The sequence below is a fragment of the Petaurus breviceps genome, unplaced genomic scaffold (genome assembly GCF_028583685.1).
Source record: "Petaurus breviceps papuanus isolate PSGF00001 unplaced genomic scaffold, PetGlider_PUasm1.0 90895, whole genome shotgun sequence".
Lineage (NCBI taxonomy): Eukaryota > Metazoa > Chordata > Mammalia > Diprotodontia > Petauridae > Petaurus > Petaurus breviceps.
Window position 1 is genome coordinate 26,392,416 of NW_027187372.1, and position 26,466 is coordinate 26,418,881.

The 26,466-nt window shown below is 43.7% G+C and overlaps 1 protein-coding gene and 1 long non-coding RNA gene across 4 annotated transcripts; one reads left to right on the forward strand and one right to left on the reverse strand.

Annotated features, from left to right (window-relative positions):
- The first annotated feature begins 216 nt into the window (after positions 1–216).
- On the forward strand, positions 217–15,013 carry LOC138151070 (uncharacterized). 2 transcript variants are annotated; one of them, XR_011165735.1, is made up of 3 exons: positions 217–348; positions 1,043–1,159; positions 14,860–15,013. It is a non-coding gene; the product is annotated as an uncharacterized lncRNA (long non-coding RNA). The 2 variants fall into 2 exon arrangements; XR_011165736.1 differs by lacking the exon at positions 217–348 and adding an exon at positions 394–511.
- Positions 6,475–26,424, reverse strand: TNNT2 (troponin T2, cardiac type). Of its 2 annotated transcripts, none has more exons than XM_069074544.1 (11): positions 26,395–26,424; positions 23,484–23,549; positions 19,162–19,195; positions 16,017–16,077; positions 15,361–15,477; positions 13,814–13,891; positions 12,786–12,896; positions 10,978–11,087; positions 10,143–10,233; positions 7,071–7,111; positions 6,475–6,791 (listed from the first exon to the last, which is right to left on the reverse strand). In XM_069074544.1, the coding sequence occupies exons 4-11, from the start codon at positions 16,068–16,070 to the stop codon at positions 6,746–6,748; spliced, it is 648 nt and encodes a 215-aa protein (XP_068930645.1). In that variant the 5' UTR covers positions 16,071–16,077; positions 19,162–19,195; positions 23,484–23,549; positions 26,395–26,424; the 3' UTR covers positions 6,475–6,745. The 2 variants fall into 2 exon arrangements, with proteins under 2 accessions (XP_068930645.1, XP_068930644.1); XM_069074543.1 differs by lacking the exon at positions 26,395–26,424 and adding an exon at positions 23,060–23,092.
- Positions 26,425–26,466: the final 42 nt, after the last annotated feature.

The following is a 26,466-nucleotide window of genomic DNA, read 5'->3' on the forward strand; positions in this document are numbered from 1 at the left end:
TGGGGTTGAGTGATTTGCCTAAGGTCTTACCTGGCAGCTAGATACTACCTGGAACAGTGTCTGGCACATAGTAGGCATTTAATAAATGTTGATTGATTAACTCAGTAGTCAACCTTAGAACCAGTCTGAACAGTCCCCCAGGCCCCCCAAATGGCAAACACACCCAATATGCATACCATACACATACACATGGCCCACACGTATACAGATATGCCTAGTTCTCCCAGGGAGGGCCTCCTCTGAGTGCCTGAAGGCCTTTTTATATCTTTTTCCCAAAACAAAGCTGCATGAAGAGGGAAAGAGTGAGGCCTGTAATCTCTGGGTACTTTTGCCCTAGGCAGATCCAATGTAAGAATGGGGAAGAGAAGCTCTTAGAAAAATTGCTGTAATAAACAACCCCAAACACTAACCCTTTGTAGGTTTTTGGACTCAGCCTGCTAAAGGGCAGAGATTATGCACAAAGATTCTCATATCTGATTTAGGGCTTTTTTCCACCCATTCCAGACTTTGGGTTAGGTCTTTCTCTTCTATACATTCTCTAACCACATTATGTCAATGGCCAGATTAGGGAGGGAGTCACTATCTCCCATATAGTAGCCAGAAGAGCCTGGCAGCCAAAGTCCCCCACTACCTGGAATACCCCAACATACAGAGTAGGCAGATGTGGGAGCAGGCTAGAGACCATCCAAGACACTGCCTACTTGGGCCATGGGACAGACAAAAAGGCAGAGCTGGGAAAGAATAGGGAAAGTTGGGGGAATAAGGACATAGATGTAGTAGAATCATAGATTTTGGATTGAAAGAGATTTTAGAGGTCATCTAACCCAATCCCATCATTTTACAAATAAGAAAATTAGCTTAGAGAGGTTGAGTCATTTGCCTAGGGTCTAATAAGTGTCTATGACAGAATTTGAACTCAGGTCTTCTTGACTCTAAGACCAGAGTTTTATCTACTACAACCCTCTTCTTCTGCATATATACATATAGGGGAGGGGGAATACATGTATATACAAGATAATTTGTATCCTCATATGTTTTCTAGATACACCTCATTGAGCATGTGCTGAACCTTTGTAACAGCAGATGTACCTAGCTGAGTCTACTGAATTTGGAACAGAAAGAAAGACCTGAGATCCACTTACTAGCTATGTGACTGTGGGTAAGTTACTTCTTTCTAATCCTCAATTTCCTCACCAATAAACTGGGAATGATGAGACAGCTTGTGATAGTAAAGAGAACACTTGACTTGAAATCAGGAAAGACCTGGGTTAGAGCCTTTCTTCTAATACTTATTGGTTTTGTGACCATGAATCAAGCCACTTAGCTTCTCTGAAGGTCAGTCTTCACATCTGCAAAACATGGCTAGAATAAGATAGTCTCATATAGTGGGAAAAGTGTTGGGCTTTAAGTCAGGAAAGAAGTAGTTTTTTTGCACCTCAAATACTTCTTAGCTATGTGATCTTGAGGTGTCACTTAACTTATATGAGCTTCAGTCTTCTCATCTATAAAATGGGGATGACAATGCCTGGGGTATCTACATTGCAGGGCTGTTGTAAGGATCAGATGAGATAATGTATGTAAAGCTGTTTGTTAACTTTAAACTCATTCTATAGACATCTAATGAGAGACAACTCAATCTTAGGGACAGATGACTAGTCCTAGAGATAGGAAGATTTGGGAACAAGTCCTGCCCTGCCATATCCTAGGTGCATGACCCTGGACATGTCACCTAACCTCTCTCAGTGCCACTGAGAAATTCTTTTTTTTTTTAAGCAATCGGGATTAAGTAACTTGCTCAAGGTTACACAGCCAGTTATTTCTGGCTGTGGTGCTAAATATCTGAGCCCAGATTTGAACCCCAGGTCATCCCAACACTGGAGCCGCTGCTCTTACTTGCTGAGCCACCTGGCCGCCCCTGGGAAATTCTTTAAAACTCGGAATTGCTAAGGATTCTGTAACTGTGTCAGGAGTCTCCACAACAGCAGGTCACTATGGTAATAAGATCACAGGTCTGCCAAGAAAATAACTTTAACTACAATCTTGTTTGAACGGAAGAAAGTGCCTGCCACATAGGAAGAGATGTATAAATGTGGTGGTGGTGATGATGATGGTGATGATGATGATGATCTTGTTATGGTGGAGAAGACGTGGGTTCAAATTCTACCTCTGCTACCTTTGTGACCTAGGGGAAGTCACCCAAACTTTCTGAGCCTCAGTTTTTCCATTTCTAAAAATTAGGGGTTTGGTCTAGATGGCCTCCAATATTACTCTAAGTCTCAGCTCTCCACTTAATAGCTGTGTGACTATGGACAAGTCATGGAACTTCTGTGAACCTGTTTCCCTCTCCAGAAAATGGAAATAATAACAATAGCTTTCACTACCTTGTCAGGCTATGAGGAAGATGCTCTGAAAACCTCAGAACATCATGAAAATTCCAGTCATTAATATTATCATGTATTTCACTTGGTTGTGCTGAGAAATGCACCAGGTGCTGCATTAATGTGAACATTATGAGATATACCTCTGGGTGTCTCAATTTGGGGATATGTGTGCATGTGTCTGGGAATTTCTTTGTGTGCTTATCTTTACAGAGAAGTATGAGCACACCTGCTTATCTTCCTTTCTTTCCCCAGAGATATCGTGCAGGGGGCCATGAGATTACAGCTTGCTAACCTAGGCATCTAGTCAGCCCACCTGGATGTTCCCTTCAGACCTGAACTGGTTTTGTTTGCAGTTTCACTGGATCTTGGGGGAAGAAGAGGCAGTGAGGGCTCCCAGCCTATCTATGGAAGACCCAGCTGCTTCCTCTGTCCCAGGTCCACTCCCTTCCTCCCAATTTCCCTGTCCCCCACAGGCTCTCCCTCCCCCCACAAACAAAATTTCACACTGGCTCTCTCTCTCTGCTGCTGCTGGAAGTTGTGTTAGTAAGTGGGATGGGATGGGACCTGCCTCCCCAGTCTCAGTTATCTACAGATGTTCCTGCACAGGCAGGTGCCTGAGTAAGCTAATGGGAAACACCCAACTTAACCCTTTATGTTCCTATCAGCTCCATGGTCCACGGAGCCAGGGCCAGGAATTCCACCCATGAACGCTCAAGACAAAGCAAAATGGGGTTTTCTTGGGCATCATGACTAGAGAGCTCAAAATATTCTTATGTTACCTTGACCAGTGAACTGGAGGCTAAGCACCAGAGAGGTGATGAAATCAGAAGACAATACAATAAATAGGACCCTATTTACAGAGGCGAAGGGCACGTGGAGGGCTTTGGAACTCCAGAAAAAGAAAGTGAAGGATGTTGCAAAATCTCCCTGGATACCTGAAAGAAGAGGGCAAATGTCCATTGGCTGGGGAAGGAGGTGAGAGAAGTAAGAGGAGATAGGATCAGAGGTTTTGCTACCTGGGAAGGGGACTTCATTTAACTTGACTATTTCAGTTTATCAGAGAAGTGTCTTACTCTTGGCTTTTCTACCCTGTCTACTAGGCTTCCTAACTCTTTCCCTGGTTTACATAGCATGAAGGGAAGAGACAGCTACTCAGGGTCTCCAACCAGAGCTGAGGATGGGATAAAGAGAGAAAGGAAGGAAACTGCCCACCCTGGGAAGAAGGCACTTTGAGCTGACTCAGCTGTCCCACCCAGGCTAGGGCAGGGCTGGGGAAGGGCCAGGGTGGTGCACGGGAGAGCTGACAGGTGAATGCAGAGACAATGCCCGGAGCTGCTTGGGGCTGGGCTCTGGAAAATCTGCCCAAGGTGGGGGCTGGGAAGAGCATGAAGCTCATGCCCTACACTGGGTCAGGTAGCACCACCTGATGGGAAGAGAGAGTGCCAACACAGGCTTGGAGAACCATCAGCTACCCTCCCCTCTTCAATCACTCTCAGGATCTTGTTGAATATATATCTTTTGAGAAGAAAATAGGAAAGCACCAGTCCCCTCACCCTCACCCTGACTACCACCACCACATTGTTGTTCACAGCAAAATGCAGTGGAATCAGGAGGTCTAGAGTTTAACCTTGATTTTATTAACTAGCTGCTTGCCTTTGGAAAAGTCATCCCCGTACTTTGGGCCTCAGTTCCCTTATCTGTGAAGTGAGAGGGTTGGATAAGATAATTTCTCATACCCCCTTTTGCTCTAACACCAAGGTTTGATAGCAAAGGAAAATGGTGGATAGCTTTTCTCCCCTAACCAAATCTGCTGTCTCCTCCTAAGCTCCCTGCACAATCACCCTTCTGCCTCCTCCTCTTTCCCTCCTTACCTGACTTCTCCCTCCATCAACCTCATTTACCCTAAGAACCTTATCTATAGGCACCTACCCAGCAATACTTTTTATTCTCCTCAGCCCAAAGATTCCAGGGCTCCTGGCTGAGCTATAGGAGTAGGGGATGGAGGGCAAATGAGAAAGGCCAGAGAACTTTCTGCAGATAGGAGTTGGAAGGTTGTTTGGTAAACTTAACTCTCCTTCCCCTCCCCTCCCAGTTTACCCAGAGATTCCTGACTTAGTGAGTAGCCCTTGGACAGGAATGAAAACAAAGACTGATACTAGGGAGGCCCTCCATTGTTCCCCTCTCATGACTCACAGCTGAGAAAATCCACAGTCCCCAATTGACAACCCCCTGCCATAGTGTTTGCTTCCCCTAGTGACTCACAGGAGACTAAACTCATCATCCCCTGCAGCTGGATTTGTTACTCCTTAGTTTTTCTGCCCTGGGTGGGAAGAATATCAGATTAGATCACCTTTCAGGCTGGAGGAAACAGACTTCATTTGTGCCTGAAGCCCTGTGTTGGCTGTGTATATGCCATGTATGGGATAAAGGGTGGTAGAGAAGGAAGGAGGGAGGGAGGAGCAAAGGGAGGGAGGAAAAAGGGGAGGGAGGGAAGGAAAAGAGGAAGGGATAGAGGGAGGGAGAAAGGGTGGAAGGAAAGGAGGAAGGGAGGGAGAAAAGGAAGAAAAGGAAGAAGGGAGGGAAGGACAGAAGAAAGAAGGGAGAGAGGAAGGGAAGGAGAGAAGGAAGTAGGGAGGGAAAGAGGGAAGAAGAGGAAGGGAAGAAGGGAAGAAAGGAAGGAAAGAAGCAAAGGAGGAGGAAATGAAGGAAGGAAAGATAGAGAAAGGAAGGAAGGAAGGGAGGGAGGGAGAGAAGGGAGAGAGAGAGAAGGAGGGGAGGAAAGAAAGAAGGGAGAGAGGAAAGGAGCAATGAAGGGGAGATAAAGGGTCTCTAGAGGCTGAAAATGTGTTTTTCTAGACAATACCTTTTTCCCATGTGCCACCCCTGTATGCTACCTGCTAACATTTCCCCTTGAATGTCCCTTTAGGACCTCAAGCTGGGTAGGTCAGGTCCAAAACAAAATTCATGTCCCAATATTACCTTGTATTCATTTCATGTATATTTAGTGTCTACTTACATGTGTTCATATTGTCTCCCTTATGGAATACAAACTCCTTGAGAGCAGAGAATGTTTTGTTTTTGTCTTTGTGTCACCAGACACCAGAGCACTGCCAGGTATACAATGCTTTAAAAAGTGCTTAATAAATGCTTTTTGATTGATTCTTCCCTAAGCCTCTCCCTTCTCCCCAGTATCCTCCCTATTTCTGTCAATGGCATCACCATCCTCCCAGTTATGCAGGTTTGAGATCTTGGTGAAACCTTTCTCTCTTCCCTACCCCTTGGACCTGATATCCAATCAACTGCTAGTCCCATGGACGCTATCTCCACAACATCTGGTGATTCCAGTCTTTCCACTACAGTTGCCACCAGGCCCTATTTCATTACCTCTTGCCTGGACTATCATAATGGCCTCTGCAAATCATCCCCATGCACGACCTCCACATCTCTGCCTGTTGAAATCCTCCTCTGCCTTCCAGACTCAACTCACATGCCTTGTCCTTCTTGATCCTCCCAACTGAAGGTGATCTTTGCCTCCAAAATTTGTTCAGAGCTCTCTGTCTAAATTCTTCTTACTTAGGTCTTTTCACATTCTACCCTGCATTGTATACATATCTTATTTATGACCCTCTATAAGATTGCAAGTTCCTTGAGGGTACAGACTGTCATTCTTCATCTTTGTCACCCCTGGACCTGGCATAGTGCTGAGTCTTGCATTTTTTTTTTCAATCCACACCTGTGATTTCATCAGAACAGGGAAATTCCTGGTAAGGAAATCCTGTCCACCAATGCAGATCAGTAATCACTCTTCGATCTATAGTCTTAGAAGCTGCTTGGGGGCAGTAAGATATTATGACCTGTCCAGGGTCCCAGAGTTCATATGAGTCAGAAACAGGACTTGAACTCAGCTTTTCCTCACTCTAAAGTCAGCTTCCTATCCACGATGTCATGCTACCTTGCAACAGTAGCTTTCAAACATTTACTAAATTGAATTGAATTTGAGATTCTTCATGGACTTGACATTTGTGTCATAATTGTAGGGAATGGGTTTTTTACTCTATTTCTCTTCTTGTGAAACAGTAGATGTGACAAAGGATGCTGTTTAGTCTGTGTTGACTTTTATTAGAGGCACTAAGTGTGTGTGTATCTAGGGAAGGGGGGGAATAGCCAGCCACTTAGGCTATATCTTTGTGTATCCAAGTTCAAAGCTCTCTCCGGTCTCCAGAGTGGCCCAAAGGAACCAAGGACAAAGCAGGGCTGTGACACCACAGAGGAGTAGAGAAACATCTAGCAGATTCATCAGTGAAGAAGCCTGGGGCTCTGAGGGCCCTCATAATCTCCATGCCAAGGAGGTACCCTGCCCTCTTCTATTTCCATCGACCAGTGACTTTGGCCTTTCCTCGGGTCTTGGAACTGCAAGGAAGAAAGCAATACTGAGACTTAGAATGAGCTGGAGTAAGTTTCATCAGATGTGGTACTGGGGAGCAGACAGAGGAAGATGACTGGTGCTAAGGAAGGGGAATTAAGGGTTAAAGAGGCTGCTTTGAGGGTGAAAGAGGGAAAGGGGGAAGAACCAGAAAGAGCTTTGTAGAGGGGAAGCAAAAAGAGAAGAACATGGAGCAAGAGGAAGAGACAAAGGAATCATAGAGAGCAGATTATGGAGGGTTGGGAGGGAGAGCAGTGGACACTTACACCTTCTGGTTATCATTGATCCTGTTTCGGAGAACATTAATCTGCAAGAAAAATAGGATTGGGTGAGCAGAGCCTGGGTCCAAAGGGCAGAGCCACAGGACCAGGAAAGGCCAGGAATAGGACAGAGCTTGGTCCAATGGAAGAGAGAATAGGGAAGAAGGTGAGCCCAAGTGCCCCATGTCTTCCTTGTCTTCTATTGCCTTAGAATTAAGTTGTTTCCTCTGCCTGGCATTCAAGGCCATCTGCAATCTGGTGCTTCCTTGCTTTTTGAACCTAATCTCACATTACTTCCCCAAACACATTGTACTTCACCAGCCTAAGTAATTCTCTGGATCCCAGGTATGGTCTTTGCTATCCTGCCTCAAAATTTCTCTTTAGTCTGTTCTGAAGCCCAGGAAGCATCTATGATTTCTTTGAAGTGGGAACTCCCTTCTTCTATGGAGGAATTCACAGTCAGTCTTAGAGAGTTTCCTGAGGATGTGAAGAGTGAAGTGACTTGTCCAGGGTCATATAGCCCAAGGCAACAATTTACTTTGCATACAGGGTAATTACCCACCCTCTACCCCCATTGAACTAGAAGTTCCTTGAAGTTAGGGACTATTTTAGTCTTTCTTCTACCACCCCCTGCCATTACTGGTACAGCAAATTACTAAATACTGGCTGAACTGAATCCAATGACAGCAATAGCTCACAGGTATATGAGTGCTTTAAAGTTTCTGATGAACTTTAAGCTGGTTCATTTTGGCAAACTTAAGGGAGGGCTTGAATGAGATCCATAGAGTTTCAGCCACAGTCTACCTTGTTGGAGGGGATGCCCATGTCCCCATAGTGAAGATATCCTTGATTCAAGGGGGAAAGGGGAGGTATTTACACACATTCCCTGATTTCATATTCACAAAAACTCCAGGGAGGGAGGGAAGTACAACATACATTATTACCCCCACTTGTACAACTGAGGTTAGAGAGGTTACTTAGATATCTTGCCCAGAGTAACACAACTACAGAGGCCAGAGTCAAACCTCCTTCCTCACTTTTACCCATTGAACTTTTACCCCTCTTTCAAATCTCCATTTAAATGCCACCCCCTCCCTTTCCCTCAGACCTACATAGCCCTTGGTTTTGTAACCGTGTAATACACTCATCATGTGATATTGTGAACTATGGCTATCTGAGTTGGCATCTAAGTTTCCTACTAGACTTTAAGCTTCTTGAGGGCAGGGGCCATAGCTTAAATGAACTTTGTTTCTCCTTCTCCCTCAATAAACATTACACAGTACTCTGCATACAGTGGGCCTTCACTACGTACTGAGTTATACTCTAAAGACTTCAACCAGGTATGGAAAAGTGAGATTCTGGGGCCACCCTGACGTCCACAGAAGTGTGTCTGGTTTTTTCATTTTCACATTCCAAGATTACAGGATAACATCAGGCACCAAAAAAAGGGTTCTAATGATACTGGTAAATATTTGACAACCGGCTATCCATTTAAAAAATTTATATGTAGAACACACTTTTATGTATAACTTGCATTATTAACATTTTCTCCATCACCTTCTTATCTGGACCATCAACAAACCAATAAATCAGCCTAGATTTGTAGCATTTGTCAATTTCCAAAGTGTAAATGCTCATGCCGAAAATTTAATAATCAGGTCATCAGTTGGAGCTGACTTCAGCACACCATTGTATCCACATAAGTTTCCTTGATGGGCAAGCTTCTAAGTATGTGAACAGAAAGTTCTGAAAGGGTAGGAGTTGGGGTGGTGGTGGTAAGAGAAATGGGTTTTAGGTTTGTCTGACCCTGAGAATTCAGACTGATTCAGGTGTCTGGGAAATTTCTTGAGATCAGAAGCACTAAGCACTTGGGCTTCTGGGAATCCCTAGTTTCCTTCATAGTTTAGCTCAAACTACTTGAGGCTTTCCCTGAAAAAAAAAATATTGAATTTATTTTGTATGTGTTTATACTTATATCTCCTCTGGTGAAAATGTAAACTCCTTATGAGAAGAGATTGTCCTGTTTCTGTTTTTGTGCTCTAGCTATCTAGTACCTGTCTGGTATGTAGCAGATCCTTGTTAATTTGTTGATTGATAGGAGCAGTGCAAACAGCTTGGTTCATTCAAATCACTGACCACCCACCATTCAAGGGAAAAGACATTGACATGGAGTTAGAGCTAGAAAGTGACCCGAGAAGTCACCTAGTCCAATTTCCCCATTTTAGAAAGGAGGAAACCAAAGCCAAGAAGTAGAGAAACTGAGTCTATGTTGCTCCCACTGCTTATGGGGATCAGAGATATATTCCCAAGGCCATAGCCAGAAAAAAACTCCAAGTCCTTGGGTGGTTATTGATTGGCAATGATTCCCAATATCTTATCTTTAGCCCCCTATTTGGGGCATCCCACTTTCTGGCCATTCTGCAACTCTCTTAATGTATCTCTTCTGCTGGGTGGAAGTTCTGAAATCACATGTCTGTGTACGTGTGCCTGTCAGTGCAAGTGAGCGCCAGTTGAAGAGGGCAGTGCCCCCATTTACTGAATTCTCCCTGGGCATCACCCAACTTCAGCCAAGGGAATAATTAAGTATTTAATCAAGGATTTGGCAAGAAAAGAATGACACTAATACCTTATATTTGTATTGTACTTCAGAGTTTGCAAATCCTTTACATTCCCTGACCTCACCCGATCCTTAGAAAAACCCTGGGAGTTAGAAAGGACTAGGAAAATTCCCTCCATTTTACAAATAATAAAACTGAGATTCAAAGAGGTCAATACAGCTACTAATAGAATTAGAACTCAAACATAAATTTCCCTGACTTCCAGGTCAGAATTCTTTTTAATATATCATTCTTATTAGTGATAGTAAAGGGTTAGCAGGAGACTGAAGGACCTTGGAAAGACTTCAAAAAAGGATTTTGAAGAAGATATAGGAGGGCTAGATTGGGGGTAATTAGGAGTCACCAGGCAGAGAGGTGTTGCAGAGCAACTAGAGGAAGTGAGGTACATTGGGAACTCCAGGGATCGTCAGGACAGCAGAAGAGATGATAACAAGAACAGGGAGGAATGAGATTTTCTTACTTCATATTTCTGTTGCTTGAATCTCTCCTGTAGGTCAAACTTCTCTGCCTCCAGATTGTAGATTGTTTGCCATAGATCCTTAGCCTTCTCCCTGTGATGGGGGAAAGTAGAAGGCAGGAGAGGTAGGAGGGAGGCAGATCAGAGCAATGGAGTCACTGAGCCCACTCCTGCGGACTCATTATCAAAGTTCCAGGTCATCCAGAAGATTCTCACCACAACCCTAAGCCCAACAGCAATCTTGATCTCAGGTACCTCAACCACTCCTGATGTCCCTAGAGACACTGGGAATTTCTCCAGTCCATATTAAGGGCCCATAGCCCACCAAGGGGATCAATGAGCCAAGGCTTCCTAGAAGATCATAAAAGGCTGAGCCAACCCTTTGGATGTAAGGTCCAACCAATCTCATGGCTTCCACTGATCCCGGGTTTAGGCTAACTCTAAAATGTCCCTTACAGATCTCTAGGAATGAGGCAGAGAAATAGGGGAAGGCTCCCAGGAAGAGGCACCTGACATAAGTTGGTGGTGATGAACAATGGTTCCTTGGAGAGGTAGGAGCCAATGGAATTTTTCAGCTCATGGGGTTACTCCATCTCCTTCACCAAACTCATCTTCATTGTCAGCAGGGATCAGCATCTTCACTTCAAGGGCTCAAGGGACCCTCAAATGAACCTTCTAATTGGGCACTCCACATAAAACACTGTCCATTTTTCAGGCTCAACAAGAGCCATGCATGGGATGCTGCTGCCCCCTAGTGGTGCTTATTGGGAATGGTAACTCCCCGGATAAATCTGCTCAGCCTTGGACTCCTCCCCTTCAAGTCAGCCCGACATCTCACCTCAGCTGATCTTCATTCAGGTGGTCAATAGCCAACACCTTCCTCCTCTCTGCCAAGATCTTCTTTTTCTTCTCCCTTTCTGTCTGCCTTTTCCCAGTCTTTCGCTCTGTCTAGAGTGAGGGAGAAGGGAGACCAAGGAGGATCTTAGGGAAGGGAGAAACTGTCTCCCCCTGCCCCTCCATTAATATGTATCCCAGGTCTAAGGATTGCAAAGGTTCCCTCAAATTCCCTTCTTGGGCCCCAGGCCCTAGCTGACACCTGGAGTCCTTGAAGAAGCTCTCCTAAGGAAAAGAGAGGGTATATGGTATAGTGGAAAAAGTGATGGATCTGGAGTCAGAGGACCTGAGTTCAAATTCCATCTCTGCTATCGGTATAGATATAGGCAAATAACTTAACTCCTCTGGTCCTCTACTTCCATCTCTGTAAAATGAGGCCTCTGAGCACCCTTCCAGCTCTTAATCTGTGATGATTTTACAATCGTTTTCCTCTTTTTCTTAGATTTCTCTCTACTCCTGTCCCCCCAACTCTAGAACTTATTCTTTTAATAACCCATTGGCATTGGGACCCTTAAATCACATTATATCAGAATTTAAATTGGCTTCGGAGGCTTCTAGTCTAACCTGTACCTAAATGAGGGTCTTCTCTACGGTACCCTGGCAAGTGGTCAGCCAGGCCCTGTTTAAATAACTCTAGTGATGGGAAAGCCATTACCTCCAGAGGAAGGGTCCTCAGGGGTCATTTAATGCTATAACAACCTAAAGCACCTTGATTGTATCCCTAACCCTGTCTGCCATTATCCTTTTGTGGTCCTTCAGCAGAGTCATTTTCTCTTCCAGGGAACCTTCCCAGATTTATGAAGGGACTTCAAATGTTGATACCTACCTGAGCTTGCTAGACCAGGAAACCATGAGAGAAATACCAAGAGAGAGAAAGACAGACAGACATGAAGACAGAGACCCAAGGGAGATGTAGGGAGTGGGGTGGGGGAGAGAAACAGAAAAAGAGAAACACAAGAAAGGGAGAAAAGGAAAGGAAAAAGCAGCAAATGTTAACTGTTGTCTGTCTATTGTGACATAAGTCTCTGTGGGACAGGAATGGGGATTCTCTTTTCCAGAGAGAACAAGTATAATTTTATCTGGGGCAATGGAGAGCAGGATAGGGTTAACCCTGAAGTTTTCAGATTTTGGAAATTTGAGACAATTTCTTCTGCATTGTGGAAAATAGATAGCCACCTTTCCCACCCCCTAAAGACATGGTTGGAATATTGGGACAGTTTCCAATCCATAAGGGCCTTGGGATGAAAACCTGCCCCAATCCCTAGGGCACCTAAACATAGCCTTATAGCATATGTTACTGGATCCTATTAAAAAGTGAGGGTATGTTGGGTGACAATTTAAGGGAGGTAGAGCTGTTGCTGTGGTCCTATTCAGTGCTTTTAGGTACCTCTTAGTATCCAATCTACCAATGTCAGGGGTGGAGGATCCTTAGGGCAATGGGGAAGGTTTGGCTTGCTACTACTGGACAGGAAGAAGTATCCCAGGAGATGCCAGAGACAGCTTCTTAGAGAATTCAGAAGACTGGACACACTATGGGGCTGAGAGAGGGATATCTATGCTTAGGAGATGTCTTAAACCTAGAAATCTTGAAAGGGTGAGGTCTATGGGAGATTCTTCCTGAGGATCCAACCTAAATCCTGTCTAGTCTAATGGAAACTTCTTTCCTCATGGATGCCGCTGTATCCTCACTTATTGCTAGTGCCCTACTCAGGGACTGGACGGATCCCTTTCTCCATGACATGCTCTTTTTACCTTCTGAATGTAACCACCAAAGTGCATCATGTTGGAGAGAGCTTTCTTTTTCCGAGCATCATCTTCAGCCTTCCTCCTATTTTCTTCCTCCTCTCGTCGGGCTTTTTCTTCCTGTATTATTGTAGGGTAAAAAGGAATGGAGTGGGATATAAGGAATTAGTAGAAAATCCAGGGAGCAGAAACCAGCTGTTGTCCTTGGGGAAAACATTTGTCAAGGGGTGGGAGGTACATGGCTGGTCTGTGGGAGTTCCTGAACATTTATTTTTGAACACCATTACAAATGTTCACATTTATTCGAGTTAAACCACTTGCCCAATGTCATTTGTCAAGTAATGACTCAAACCTCTTTCTTCTGACTCCAATCCCAGTAATCTTTCTAATACAGCACAGCAGAAAGGGCCATGTTACCCTACTATGTTTGTCCCTTATCTGTCAAACATAATCTCCACCTAAATCATTTCACCTAAACATCCATACACGCACATGCGTGCATGTGTGTGTGTGTGTGTGTATTACATGTACCTAGTTAGTACATGCTGACTCCCTCATTAGAATGTGAGCTTTGCAAGGACAGTGGCTATCTTTTGCATTTCTTTATATTCCTAGCACAGTGCTTGACACATAATAAATATTTAATAAATACTGGTTGACTGACATGTCTAGTGGGATGTAGTAGAAATATTGCTTGAAGTAGAGTGAGGAGGCCCGGGTTCTAGGTGCAGCTCTGCTACTAAGCAATTGTGTGACCTGGAGTAAGTCATGATTACTAAGGCCTTTTTTCAGATCTATGATCTATGAGGCTTTATTCCTTTCCCTAAACCTTAATGAATCAGGAGATTTTCCTTCTATCTAGAGTCTGGAGAGAGCTTGGACATTGGGGTTTGTATATTAGGGAGTGCATCCTGGTCAGAAACAATGTATTATTAGGGATATGCCTCTTGTTGTTGCTGTGGGTCGGGCAACAATAGAATGGGGGGTGGTGAGGGGTGGTAGGAATACCACGAATGAGGGGACTATTGGTCACTCACTGCCAGCCGGTTCTGACGCTCCTTCTCTCGTTCACTCCGGATGCGCTGCTGTTCTGCTCGCTCAGCCCTCCGATTCTCCTGCAAGGAAAAGAGTTATGACCGGTGTGGAAGAGGGGGAGAGAGAAGTAAGAGCCCCTTTCCTCAAGGGTCATCAGACAGCAAACAAGTATTGGGAAAATGCAAGAGGAACAAGTCCAACACAGAGCTCTTGTCTGATCTCACTTTCACTTTCACCTTTCAAATCGATCCTTGACCTAATTGCCTGATAATCTTTATGATGTTATTGTGTCACTCCTTGGCTCAAAAGCTTTTCGTGTGCACTATTGCCTATAAAATCCTTAGCCTAGAATTGAAGTCTTTCCGCAGCTGGTACCATTTTCCCAGCTTTACTCATACTACTCTCTTCCACATACACTCCACTCCACCCAAGCTAGACAACCTGCGACCTCTTATTCATGTTAAAAGCACACTGGATTTGGAACTAGAAGTCATGGGCTCAACTCCCATATTTCTAAGAGTAAAAAGTACAGAGCAGTTGGTGGTCTGTACTAGTAGAGGGAATTTCCTCACCAGGAATTCCCTGCATCAGTGAAATCACAGGTATGTAAAAACAAAAACAAGGAAACCATCCTTTATATATCAGTTCTAGGTAACGGCTGCTCTTTCTATCAGTCTGGGGAGGCATCGCAGAGGTTCCAGAATTGACTCGTTGGGAGAATGGGACTGAGATGGGCAGAGCAGTTGCGGGGGACAGTAAGGGTGGGATGCCTAGAAAGCAAGGAAAAATAATAGTAATAGCTAATAATTAGATAGCACTTTAAGGTTTGCAAAGTGCTTGGTTTGACATGTAGTGTATCATCGGATTTGAGTGCAAAGTACACCAGGCTTAGAAAGATGGCCATTCAGATCCATCATTAAGCAGAAACTGGGTGGCATAGTGGATAGAGTGGTAGACTTGGAGCCAGGAAAACCTGGGTTCAAATCCCCTCTCCGATGTTTGTTAGCCATATGCCTCTATGTAAGTCATGTGCTTTTTCTGTCTGCAGGTCACTTAAATTTCCTCCTCAGGAAAATGGAGATCTTACCAGCATCTAAACCTTTATCTGCCTCAGTATCCTCATATGTACAATGGACATAATAATAGTGCCTACCCTCACAGGATTGTTATGAAGATCAAAGGAAATAATATATTATATATTCCATATGTATGGTACTTTGCAAATTCTTGAAGCACTATATAAATGTTCTCTCATTATTAGTTGTGAACACTACATATAAGTCCCCTAGTCACTCTGAATCAGCTTCTTCAGCCATCAAATGGCAATAGCGACACTTAGACCACCTACTTCACAGGGTTATTCTGGGGAAAGTGTTTTATAAACTGTCAATTGCTCTGCAAACATGACCTGTTATTACTAATGCTGGATTATAGGCTGTTAGATAAGATGAGACTCAGAAGCGCCCCAAATTGACCACATTACCCAGCAGAACAAGCCTCCAGCCCCCAAGTGCAGCCTTGCAGCACTCCCAGGAGATTTTCTACTTACAATCCTATCCTTCAGTGAGATGAGCTCCTCCTCTTCCTTCTTCCGATTCTCAAAGTGAGCCTCGATCAGCGTCTGCAGTTCATTCAGGTCCTTCTCCATGCGCTTCCGGTGGATGTCCTGCCAGAGAGGAGGATATGCTCATAGCATCAGAGGTTTACAGTTGGAAAGGAACTTCGACGTCATCAAATCCAACCCCTCATTTTGTAGCTCGGGAAGATGGGATCAATAAGGGTAAAAATTAATTGTTCAGGGTCATACAACTTGTATCTGATAGGATTTGAACTCAGGTTTTCCTGATTCCAATTTCAGCAATCTGTGAACTTCACCAAACACCTAACAAGGCCTATAGTCCTAAATTAGGATTTCCAAGTCTGGAGTAAGGACAGAACAGTGGTGAGGAGGGAGACATCTCCCAAGTGGACAGTCAGGTATGATGGTGGCCAATGGGGGAACCTGACTTATTCCAGAACAGTCCTGAGCAGATGTTGGCCAGGACCCCTGTCACTATTCAGTGGTCTGGGTATGGGCCTAACTGTTCTGGAGGGTAGAAAATCATCTCACTACGATTGACTCCAACCCATATGGAGCTCCTTCCTTCCCCATGGAGAAGAGTTCTCTTGACTTTCCGGTCTGCTCTCTGCAGATTTCATACTTACATCAAAATCCACTCTCTCCCCATCAGGGATCTTTGGTGGTATCAAGTTGGGCATGAATGGCCTATAAGGGAGAGGGAGGTAAAGTTAGTGAAGATCCCCCTTATCTGGATCATAAGATTTGTAACTGGAGGGGACCATCTAGTCCAATCCTCCCATTTTATAGATGAGGAAACTGAGGCCAGATCAGTCAATTTGTCTAAAGTCCCAGGAAGTAAGGCACAGAGCTGTTTTATAGGAGACTAGAGTGAACCCGGCAGCATAGATGACCTATTTCCTTTCTCCAAACTCCAAGCCTTCCCTATAGTCAACTCTCAACTAACCTCAGGACAGTTGTCTGGGATGTAGCTTCTCCAACCGAAGCCTTCAAGACATTTTCCTGCTTGTTTAGAGGACGGGAAATGAGATCGGGGAACACAACCCTGTCCAAGGTTCTTATAAACTCATAGAGCACTTGTTAGAGCCTAAAAGGACCCCTTTACATTGTGAACTCATTGAAGGCAGGAACTATCTTTTACTTTTTTGTGTGTATCCCCAGCATTTAGCACAGTGCCTGGCACATAGTAAGTGCTTAATAAAAGCCTGTTGACTGACTGACCTCACATCCCCCTAGTCCAATCTCCTCATTTTTTTAGATAAGTTCTTTGTGATAAGCTCTGTTGAAAGGAATGGAAGGGAAGATGTGAGCCCCGGCCCCAGAGTCAGGAGGTCCTGAGTGCAGTTTCAGCCTCAGACACTTAACACCCACACAAAAAAACTAGCCATGTAACCTTGGGCAAGTTACTTAACCTCAATTGCCCTCCAAAAGGCAAACAAAAAAGGGGGGGGAGGTGTGGGAAGCAAAGTATGGGGAAGAGATTAGGGTTCTCTTCAGGTTTCAATCAATCAATAAACATTTATTAAGTGCCTACTATATTTCAGGCACTGTGGCAGAGACTGAGGATACAAAAAGAGGCAAAGACAGCTCCAACCCTCAAGGAAATTACAATCTGGAGGGGCAGGGGGGAGACAACAAAAGAATACATATATACCAAGCAAGCACATATATACCAAGATAAATAGGCAATGATTAACAGAGGGGAGAACAGAATAAAGAGGAGATGAGGAAAAAAATTAAAATATATTAAAAAAAAGAGGGGATGAGGAAGGCTTCTTGGAGGAGGTGGGATTTTAGTTTGGACTTTAAGGTTTCCCTATGTTCTTGTAGCACAGAAGATAGAGTATCAAGCTTGGAGTCAGGAAGACCTGAGTTCAAATCCAGCTTCAGACAGTTACAAGTTTTGTTACCTTAGACAAGTCACTTAAGCCTCTTTACCTCAGTTTCCTCATGTGTAAAATAAGCTGGAGAAGAAAATGGCAAACCATTCCAGTATCTCTGCCAAGAAAACTTCAAATAGGGTCATGAAGAGTCAGATACAACAAACAACTGAAAAATAAATGTTCTTCCCATACTCCATTACTACCACAAATGGAGGCCATCTAGTCTGACCCATTTATTTTACAGGTAGAGAAAGCAAACTGGACTCAAAGATGCTGCATTGCAGGTTTGCGGAAGAAAAAAGGTGTTACAAGGCTGTAAGGAAGGCAGGACAGTATGGTAGAAAGAGCGTTGGACTTCAAGCCAGAGATTAGAGTTCATTCTTTTGCCTATCTGAGTCTCTGTTTCTTTATCTGTGAAATGCAAGGGTTAGACTAGAATGTAATCTCCAAGAATCCTTCCAGCTTGAAATGCTGCAATCCTATGTCCCTATAAGGAATGAGGATTGTGATTAGGGCTAATCTCTATTCATTTTCAGAAGGTCTCCTTGAAATGGAAAGAAACTTGAGGAGGCATTGAGACTCTGGCTTTGCTGCATGATTTTCCCCTTTCATTCCACTTCTCTCCATTCCATCTCTGGGACCGTCTGACAATGGGTAAGAGCCAAGTCCTAAAGAATCTCTGATCGGGCACCTTCTTAAGGTCTCACTGAATGAAGGCTAGCACTGTGTATCATCCACTATGGAGTGGCCAAATTTCTCCTCCTCCTGCTGCCTCTCCAGGTGTGCCTCTCAGATGTCTCTGTGACCCAGGTGGACATAGCCTGGAAAAATGCTGATTGGAATGTTCAAACCTTTGGGCCAGGGATTCTATTGCTAGGCACACATACATCTGAAGGTGCTCATTGACAAAAAAAAAAAAAAGAAGGGCTTCATCTACTCCAAAACATTCATACTTTTGTGGTAACAAAGAACTGGGAACAGAGTAAATGCTCATTGATTGAGGAATGGCTTGAAAATTTTTGGTACATGAATGTAATAGAGTATTATGGTACTGTAAGAAATGATAAATACAGAGAAACATGAAAAGACTTACATGTACTGATGTAGAGTGAAGTAAACAGTCAAAATCAAAACAATATACCCAATGACTACAATGATGTAAATGGAAAGAACAACCACCACAAAACAGAAATGAATGTTGCAAAATTATAAAACAAGGGGTTGGCCTCAAAGAAGAGATATGAGGAGACATATCCTCCCACTCCTTTGCAGAGAGGTCTTTGTGGGGAAGGCTGAGTGGCAGGTGGATATAGGTATGGAATATTATATATATTGACAAATTTCTTCAATGTATTGATCTGGTTTGCTAAAAAAAAAATTTTCAGGGGGGAAAGCAGGGCAATTGGGGTTAAGTGACTCTCCCAAGGTCACATAGCTAGTAAATGTGTCAAGTGTCTGAGGCCCAATTTGAATTCAGGTCCTCCTGACTCCAGGGCCAGTGCTCTATTCACTGCGCCACCTAGCTGCCCCATAATTTTTTTCTTTTAAAAATTTCTCTGATATATGAAATGATTCTCTAGGAGCGGGGAGAGGGAAGAACTCAGGAGACTAGTTAGGCTTATATAAAAACAAAATAAAAATCTATTTTAAAAAAGAAAATCTTCTTCAAGTTCTAATTAGGTACCCCCTCTTCCTTGTTCCAGTCTCAGTAACAGGGGAGGCCCCTGATCTAACTCTTCCTTAGGACAGGAAAGGACTGTCTATCCTTTCCCCCCTCCTACTTTCTTGTCCACCTTGCACCAGTCTACATTTTCTCCACTCTGATCTTTGGGGCAAGACCTTAAATCTCCCATCTTGTATCACCCATTCAAAAATGTTTCATACTCACTTGGGCTTGGGTTTAGATTCTTCCACTGGGCCATCTAGAGAAGAGAGAGGAAAAACACGTATGAGTGAGGAGGCCTGGGTTCTAGTCCTGGCCTGCACCTGACCCTACAACCTGTATGATCTTTTGAAGATTGCTTAAACTCCTTGAGTCAAGTTCAAAGTTATCAGCTGTGATAATCTGGGCAAGCGACATTATCTCTCTGGCCTCAGCTGACTTCTGCAGAAAATGAAGGGGTAGGACCAGTTTATCTGTTTCCTTTCATCTCTAGAATTCTGTGGTTTTTAGCAAACAAGGGGCACCGCCAGCCAGTCACATTAGCCTTTTTTCAGTGATAGTTGCCAGGCTCCTATTCACCTCAACAGTTATACACTCTCACCAGCAGATGGCATTTAAGGAAGATGCCAAATTCTCCAGGGGCTCCCAGACAGTATGAAAGCTCAATCTCCTCTCCTAGGTCCCCTCCTTTTATGGGTGGCAGTGCTCACCCTCTTAGTCTCTGGATGTGGTCCCTGTGGACTTATCCAATTACTCTCTTGACTTGGTTCAGCTACCACCCACTGGGAGAACTCTGCCCTCCTACCTTTGAGCTGTATAGGCACTAGATTCTAATCACGTGAACCCTGGATCACGGAGTCAGTCACACCAATATTGTTTATTTTTTATGGTCTTTACTTACAATTGTAGAATCAAAGGAATAAAGGTCAAAATAGAATAGGAAAATATACTAGGAGTAAAATCAAAATGCATTAGAACACAGATACAGCTTCTCCTATACCCAGATCACACAGGCTATAAGGCAACAAGGTATAGAGTCTGAGTCAGGAAATGTGTGTATGTGTGTGTGTGTGTGTGTTCAGTCACTTTTCAGTCATGTCTGACTCTATATGACCTCATTTGGGGTTTTCTTTGCAAAGATACCAGAGTGATTTACTATTTCCTTCTCCAGCTTATTTTACAGATGAGGGAACTGAGGCAAACAGAGTTAAGTTACTTACCCAGGGTCACACAGCTAGTGAGTGTATGAAGCTGGATTTGATTACACTATGATCAGTCTTCCTGACTCCAGGACCAATGCCATATCCACTGTGCCATCTACCTGCACTAGAGTCACTAAGACCTGAATTCAAATTTTACCCTGGGGAAGTTACTTAATAGTTCTCAGCCTCAGTTTCCTCAGCTATAAAATGAGGATAAAAGCACCTACCTCACATGGTAATTGTGAGGATAAAATTATATCATATTTGCAAAGGGTTTTGCAAACCTGAAAAGCACTGTATAAATGCTAGCTATTTTAAGCACCTCAAACCCTTGATACAGTTCAGGCGCTTACACCCAGAGTATAAGTATAACCCTTGCTGTAGTTTTAAGAAAGGAGAGTTCCACAGCTATTCCCTAATCACTAAGGATTTCAGTTCCTTTTATCTTTTTATCCTCTAGTCAATTAGAACATTCCGAGAGGAGGAAAAGCATTGGAAAAGTAGTCTCCTGTCTCCATCCCCTCTGTTACCTTCCCATCCTTAACAGGGGAAAGTGGGCCTGAGTTCCCTTACGAAACACTGTAGGTGGGTTGGGATTGGGGTTCAGAGGATCATGCGAGCTAAAAAAAAACCCCGGATGTTGTCTAGTCCATGAGCTTCTTATTTTTTGAATCATCAACTGATCCCTTGGGCAGTCAAGGGAAGCCTAGATGCCCTTCTCAGAATAAAGCTTTTAAATAAAGAAGGAAATGCTCAATTTTAGTTAGAGTTGGTAAAAATAAAGTTTTTTTTCCTATTCAAGTTCATAGAACCCCTGAAATCTATTCATGGATTTGTTGAGGGAGGGAGGTGGTCTGTAGACCCTTCATTAAGACCCTACCAAGAAAATTCCAAAAGACTCATGATGGAAAATGCCATCCATATACAGAGACAGAACTTATGGAGTCTGAATGCAGGTCAAAGCAGACTATTTTCACTTTTGTTCATGGCTTTTTCCTTTTGTTCTATCTCTTCTTTCACAATATGACTAATGTAGAAATACATTTTACATGATTGCGCATGTATAACCTATATCAGATTGCTTGCTCTCTTGAGGAAGGGGAGGGGAGGGAGGAAAAAATCTGGAACTCAAAATCTTTTAAGAAAAGAATGTTGGGGGCAGCCAGGTAGCACAGCAAGTAAGAGCACCGGCTCCAGTGTCAGGATGACCTGGAGATCGAATCCCGGGCTCAGACACTTAGCACCCACCCAGAAACACCTGGCCGTGTAACCTTGAGCAAGTGACTTAACCCCAATTGCTAAAAAAAAAAAAAAAAATGTCGAACATTGTCTTTATGTGTAGTTGGAAAAATAAAATACTATTAAATTTTTTTAAAGAACTCCTGATTCAGGTCAACTCCCTCATATTCCAAATGGGGAAACTGAGGCCCAGAGAAGTAAAATAGCTTGCTCAAGGTCCCAAAACTAGTTAGTAACAAAACCAAGATTTGAACCAGGAGTCTTCTAATCCCCAGTCTAGTGTCTTTTCTCCTGTATCATGTTATATGCATTTAATACTAAGATTCCCAAACTCCCAGGCAGTTATAGCATTGCCCCCACCACATGACTCCCTACCCCCACCTCTGATTGAGAGAGATCTTTGATAAACAGTCTTCCAAAGCTACTACCCCAGAATTCTTCCCCTCCCACATCCCTCAACCCTCTCAGATTACTCCCCCTGCACTCTGTGCAGGCCCACAAGGGTGAGTCACCCAAAGCTAGGGCAGCTGCTGGTGGTGTTTCAAGCCCACAGTAAGCCTCTGGCCTCTCTTTCTTCCAAACTATCCTCAACACCTGCTTTTTCTGCTAACCCATTCATTGTATATACCCGAGGGACCACTAAAATGGGCGTTGAAGCCAAGTTGCATTCATCTGCCTGTAGATTACATACAGTGGAAGTCAGCTATTTCTTCCCTTCTAAAGATTACAAAGTAATTTGAGTGATTTAGCTTAAAGGAATGTGAATCCAGAAAAAGATTTGGTCTCCCCACACCTCCTCAGCCCCACCCCCACCATCCAAATCATCTTGTATATCAAAGCTGCATAGAAGTGTCTTTTTAATTATCTGCTATTTTAGGTTGTCAGCTATTTGGGACTATCTGTACTCAACAGTATCTTAGAAAAGCAAGAAATAAGTATATACTGGGGAGACATCTCTTCCTCTGCATGCATCTCCATTCTCCCATCCTTCTCCTATCCTCAGCCTAATAGCAAAACACTGGCTACCGTTCAGGATTTCATTGGCTTAATTGCTGTTATGTGAGATCTGGGCCAGCTAGACAATTCAGTGGCTAGAGTTCAGTTCTGGAATCAGGAAGACCTGAGTTCAAATCTGTCCTCCGACATTTAGTAGCTGTGTGACCTTGGGCAAACCACTTAACCCAGTTTGCCTCAGTTTCCTCATCTGTAAAATGAACTAGAGAAGGAAATGGCAAACCAGTCTAGTATCTTTGCCAAGAAAGCCCCCAGTGAGGTCACAAAGAGTCAGACATGACTGAAAATGACTGAACAACAACAAATGTGAGATGTATAATAAGGTATTTGGAGTACTAGTGGGGTCTTTTTATCTGTCCCAGATTCAATTTATCTATGTGTAACCTGGGTAAATTGTCAGGGATTTGGAAGGTGCAAACATTGAGATTTCAACATCCAAACCATATGCCTGACAGGGAAAGTTTGGTTCTATCCACCTGCCCTAGCACATCTGTCCTCCTCACTTCACTCATCCCATTTGAGTCTAGAGCATCTCCCCCAGAAGGAGAAATATGAGCAAAGCTCTCCCTCACCTTCCTTCCCCAGCTGTTAGAAACCTCCTCCTCCCTGTGCCTAATGCCCCCCATCCCAGCTCCCCTCTGCCCAGATCTAGATCACCCCCAGTTTACCTTCCACTTCTTTAGCTCCTTCTTCTTCTGTTTCTAAAGAACAAAAGAAAATTCAGGAAAAGAATACAGTCCTGAGCTCTGAGGGTTCCACATGAATCTAGCCCTTCCCTTGCTACTTCTCTTTTTGTCAGCCACAGAGAGAATACCAGCCTGTTCACTGGACTATCTCAAGCTGTGGTAGGTTCTGAATGAGAGACAGAAGGAGCAGCTCCATTCACTTTGATCCTAAAGGTCATTATTCCATGGTGGAATTCTCTTTGAAACAAAATTAAGGAGGGAACCTTCAAAACTAGCCAGGCTATTAAAAAGCCACAACACCTTTTAGGTTCATCTAGGTATCTAGATGATATCTAGGTATCTAGATCTATCTTCACTTCCCTCATCTTGAACATCAATTCTATCCACCCCTATCCCATTGTCCTACCTTCTACCTTGCTCTCCTCAACCTCTGGCTCAGCCTCCTCCTCAGCAGCAGCAGCCGGCTCTTGCTCTGGATGATGGGAAAAGGGCAGTGAACAACTGAGATTTCTACTTTCTTTGATAACACAGATTCGAGAGCAGACAATTAGGACTAAAGACAGAGAGAGAACCTTGGAAATAGACTGAGAGGCACAGATTGTAGTTACAATCAGGACACAGACTGAAACTGGAGAACCTGGCCTAAATAAAAGAAACGATTCATATCTTCACCTAAGACTCAAGCCCAGGAAATAGCCAGGTATTTGAGAAGGAATACTGGGAAGTGAATTTTCATTTCGTGCCTTATGTTCAGTTACAATCAGCATAAATTTGGGGGGTAAGGTACTAATGAGCTGTAGCATGGAAGATAATCCAAAGAAGGTAGCCAAGATGGTGAGGAGAATGCTATATAAAGATTTACCAAAGGAATAGCAGGTGTGTAACTTGAGAAAGGGAGAGAAAAGAAAAGGAAGGCAAGGGAAGGGAAGAGAAGGGAGAGGAAAAGAGAGGAGAAGAGAGGAGGGAAGGGGAGGGGGGGGGAGTAGGGGGGAGGGACAGGGAGGATTGGAGCGGGGGCGGTGAGGGGAGGGGGAGAATAAAGGGAATGGGAGGGAAGTGAAAAGAAAGTGAATGAAAAGAAGGGAAGAAAAGGGAAAGGAAAGGAAAGAACAAGGTAAGAGAAGGGGAGGGAAAAGAAAGGAAGGAGAGGAAAAGAATAGGCTTATTTTAAAAAATAAATTATTGCTGTCTTCAAACATTTGAAGAACTATCAGGTAGAAAAGGAATTTGACTTGATCTTTGTGGTCCTAGAGAAGAGGCAATGAGTAGAAGTTGTAGAGAGGCAAATGTTGGTTCCAAGTAAGGAAAAATTTCCTGACAATTGGGCCTATAGCAAAGTGTAATGGATTGTCTCAATAGAGAGTGAATTTTCTATTACTGTAGGTCTTTAAGTAGAGACCAGAGGACTATTTGTTAGAGATTTTGAGACAAGATTTCTGTTCAAGTATGATTTAGGCTAGGCTCAATTCAATTCAACAAACACTTATTAAGCTTCAACTCTCTGCAAGGCAATGTATTAGACACTGAGGGTACAATGACAAAATGAAACATTTCCTGTCCTCAAGGAGCTTGCATTTTATGAATGCTCCTTCTGACTCTAAGATTCCATGATTCTAGTATATGGAAGATAGAAGATGAAATCTTATCTTTTCGAGTTAGGGGATGGGGGGTACGGCTTGATATCCACCAAGATTTTTCTAAAAGTATACAAAAACTGGAACAGAAAGGTGATCTGGTCAACACCACAAAAGAATGATGCATCCAGACTTACATTGCTCTGAGTAGGAGAGAGAAGAGAGAGATGACCCCGACATCTCCAATGAGCTGGATTCAACTGGGTCAGTCTGCCATATTTCCAAAAGGTAAGGGAGCAGCAGCTAATTTGACCTTTCCTGCCCCACTCCCTTCCTCAATGGCAGCATAAAGGATGTTACCAGTAGAATGCAAGTTCCTTAAGGGCAAGATTATTTCTTTTTTGCCTTACTATCCCTAAGGACTAGTGCAGGCCTTGAACATAGTAGATAATTAACAAATGTTTGTGATATTGAATGAAAAAGTCCTCTGAATTTTTGTTATGGAAGTTCTATCTATTGACCTGATACCTTCTGAAATGGTCCATTCTTGGGGTAGAGGAATGCAAGGAGGAAAGAGGGGTTGTTCCACCCAGGAATTCCATTCCTGTATGAAATTGATTCCATCTTTGGAAGTAAATCTCCTAAGTCTAGAGAGACTTGTTCATATGGAGCAGAGACGGTTAGTTACTGACTGGTAAAGTGGTGGTGTCTTCATTGGGTAGAAAGGAAAGTCTTTTTTTTTTTAAAGCAATCAGGGTTAAGTAACTTGCTCAAGGTTACACAGCCAGTTATTTCTGGGTGTGGTGCTGAGTATCTGAGCCCGGATTTGATCCAGGTCATCCCGACACTGGAGCTGGTGCTCTTACTCGCTGAGCCACTTGGCCGCCCCTAAGCAATTGGGGTTAAGTAACTTGCTCAAGGTTACATGGCCAGGTGTTTCTGGGTGGGTGCTAAGTGTCTGAGCCCGGGATTCGATCTCCAGGTCTTCTCAACACTGGAGCCGGTGCTCTTACTTGCTGTGCTACCTGGCCGCCCCGAAAGGAAAGTCTTGGTGACCGAAAAAGACTGGTCAGGAGACTTAGACACAATATTAGAACTATAAAGGACCTTAAGTGCATTTAGTCCAAAGACTTATTTTACAGGTGAGGTAACTAAGACCAAGGGAAGTAAAGTGAGATGTCTATGGTCAGGCAGTTAGTTAGTGGTAGAGCTGGGACTAGAAGCCAAGTCTCTTGACTTCCAATCCAGTATTCTTTGCAATGTATCATTCTGAGGCCATGACCTAGTATTTTTAGGAGCTCCTAGCCCCTGACTATGGAAACAGGCCTCTCTGACTTTCTCCCATAGCAGCAAGAGGGCAAGCTTCTTCTCTAGTAGCATGTCTGCCTCCAGCAGGTGGTGACCTCTTAGACCTTGTAGACTGATGGAGAAGGTAGGGAGGCAAAGAAGCCAGGGAGTGAAGAGGTTGGGAGGACCCCAACTATCCAGCTTCCCAAGAGAAAGAATGTGGGACAAATGAAAAAAAGAGTAGACAGTCTTGAAGAAGGCAGAATTCTAGGGCCATTATCAGAGGCCATGGCAGAGCTGACAGAAAAAGGACAGAGACAGAAAGACATGAACATTCTGATCAACCCCTGTCCTCCTCCCCATTGCAGATAACATGGTTATCTCCCCACCAAAAAGACTGGGAAATATCACTGTGGAAAGCTGTAGGAAGTGTAGCAAAATGAAATATTGTACTACCGTCCTCTTCCTCTATCCAGTCTTCCTCTTCTGAGGCACAGGGAGTGGCAGCAGCAAAGGGGAAAAGTGAGA

Excerpts from the sequence above, each read along its gene's own strand:
- TNNT2 (XM_069074544.1), bottom strand. The coding sequence starts at position 16,070 with ATGCCCAACTTGATACCACCAAAGATCCCTGATGGGGAGAGAGTGGAT. Across the intron at positions 11,088-12,785 it reads TTGGTGGTTACATTCAGAAG|ACAGAGCGAAAGACTGGGAA; the intron begins GTAAAAAGAGCA and ends CCCTCACTCTAG. Across the intron at positions 10,234-10,977 it reads CTGAATGAAGATCAGCTGAG|GGAGAAGGCTAAGGATCTAT; the intron begins GTGAGATGTCGG and ends CCCCCATCACAG.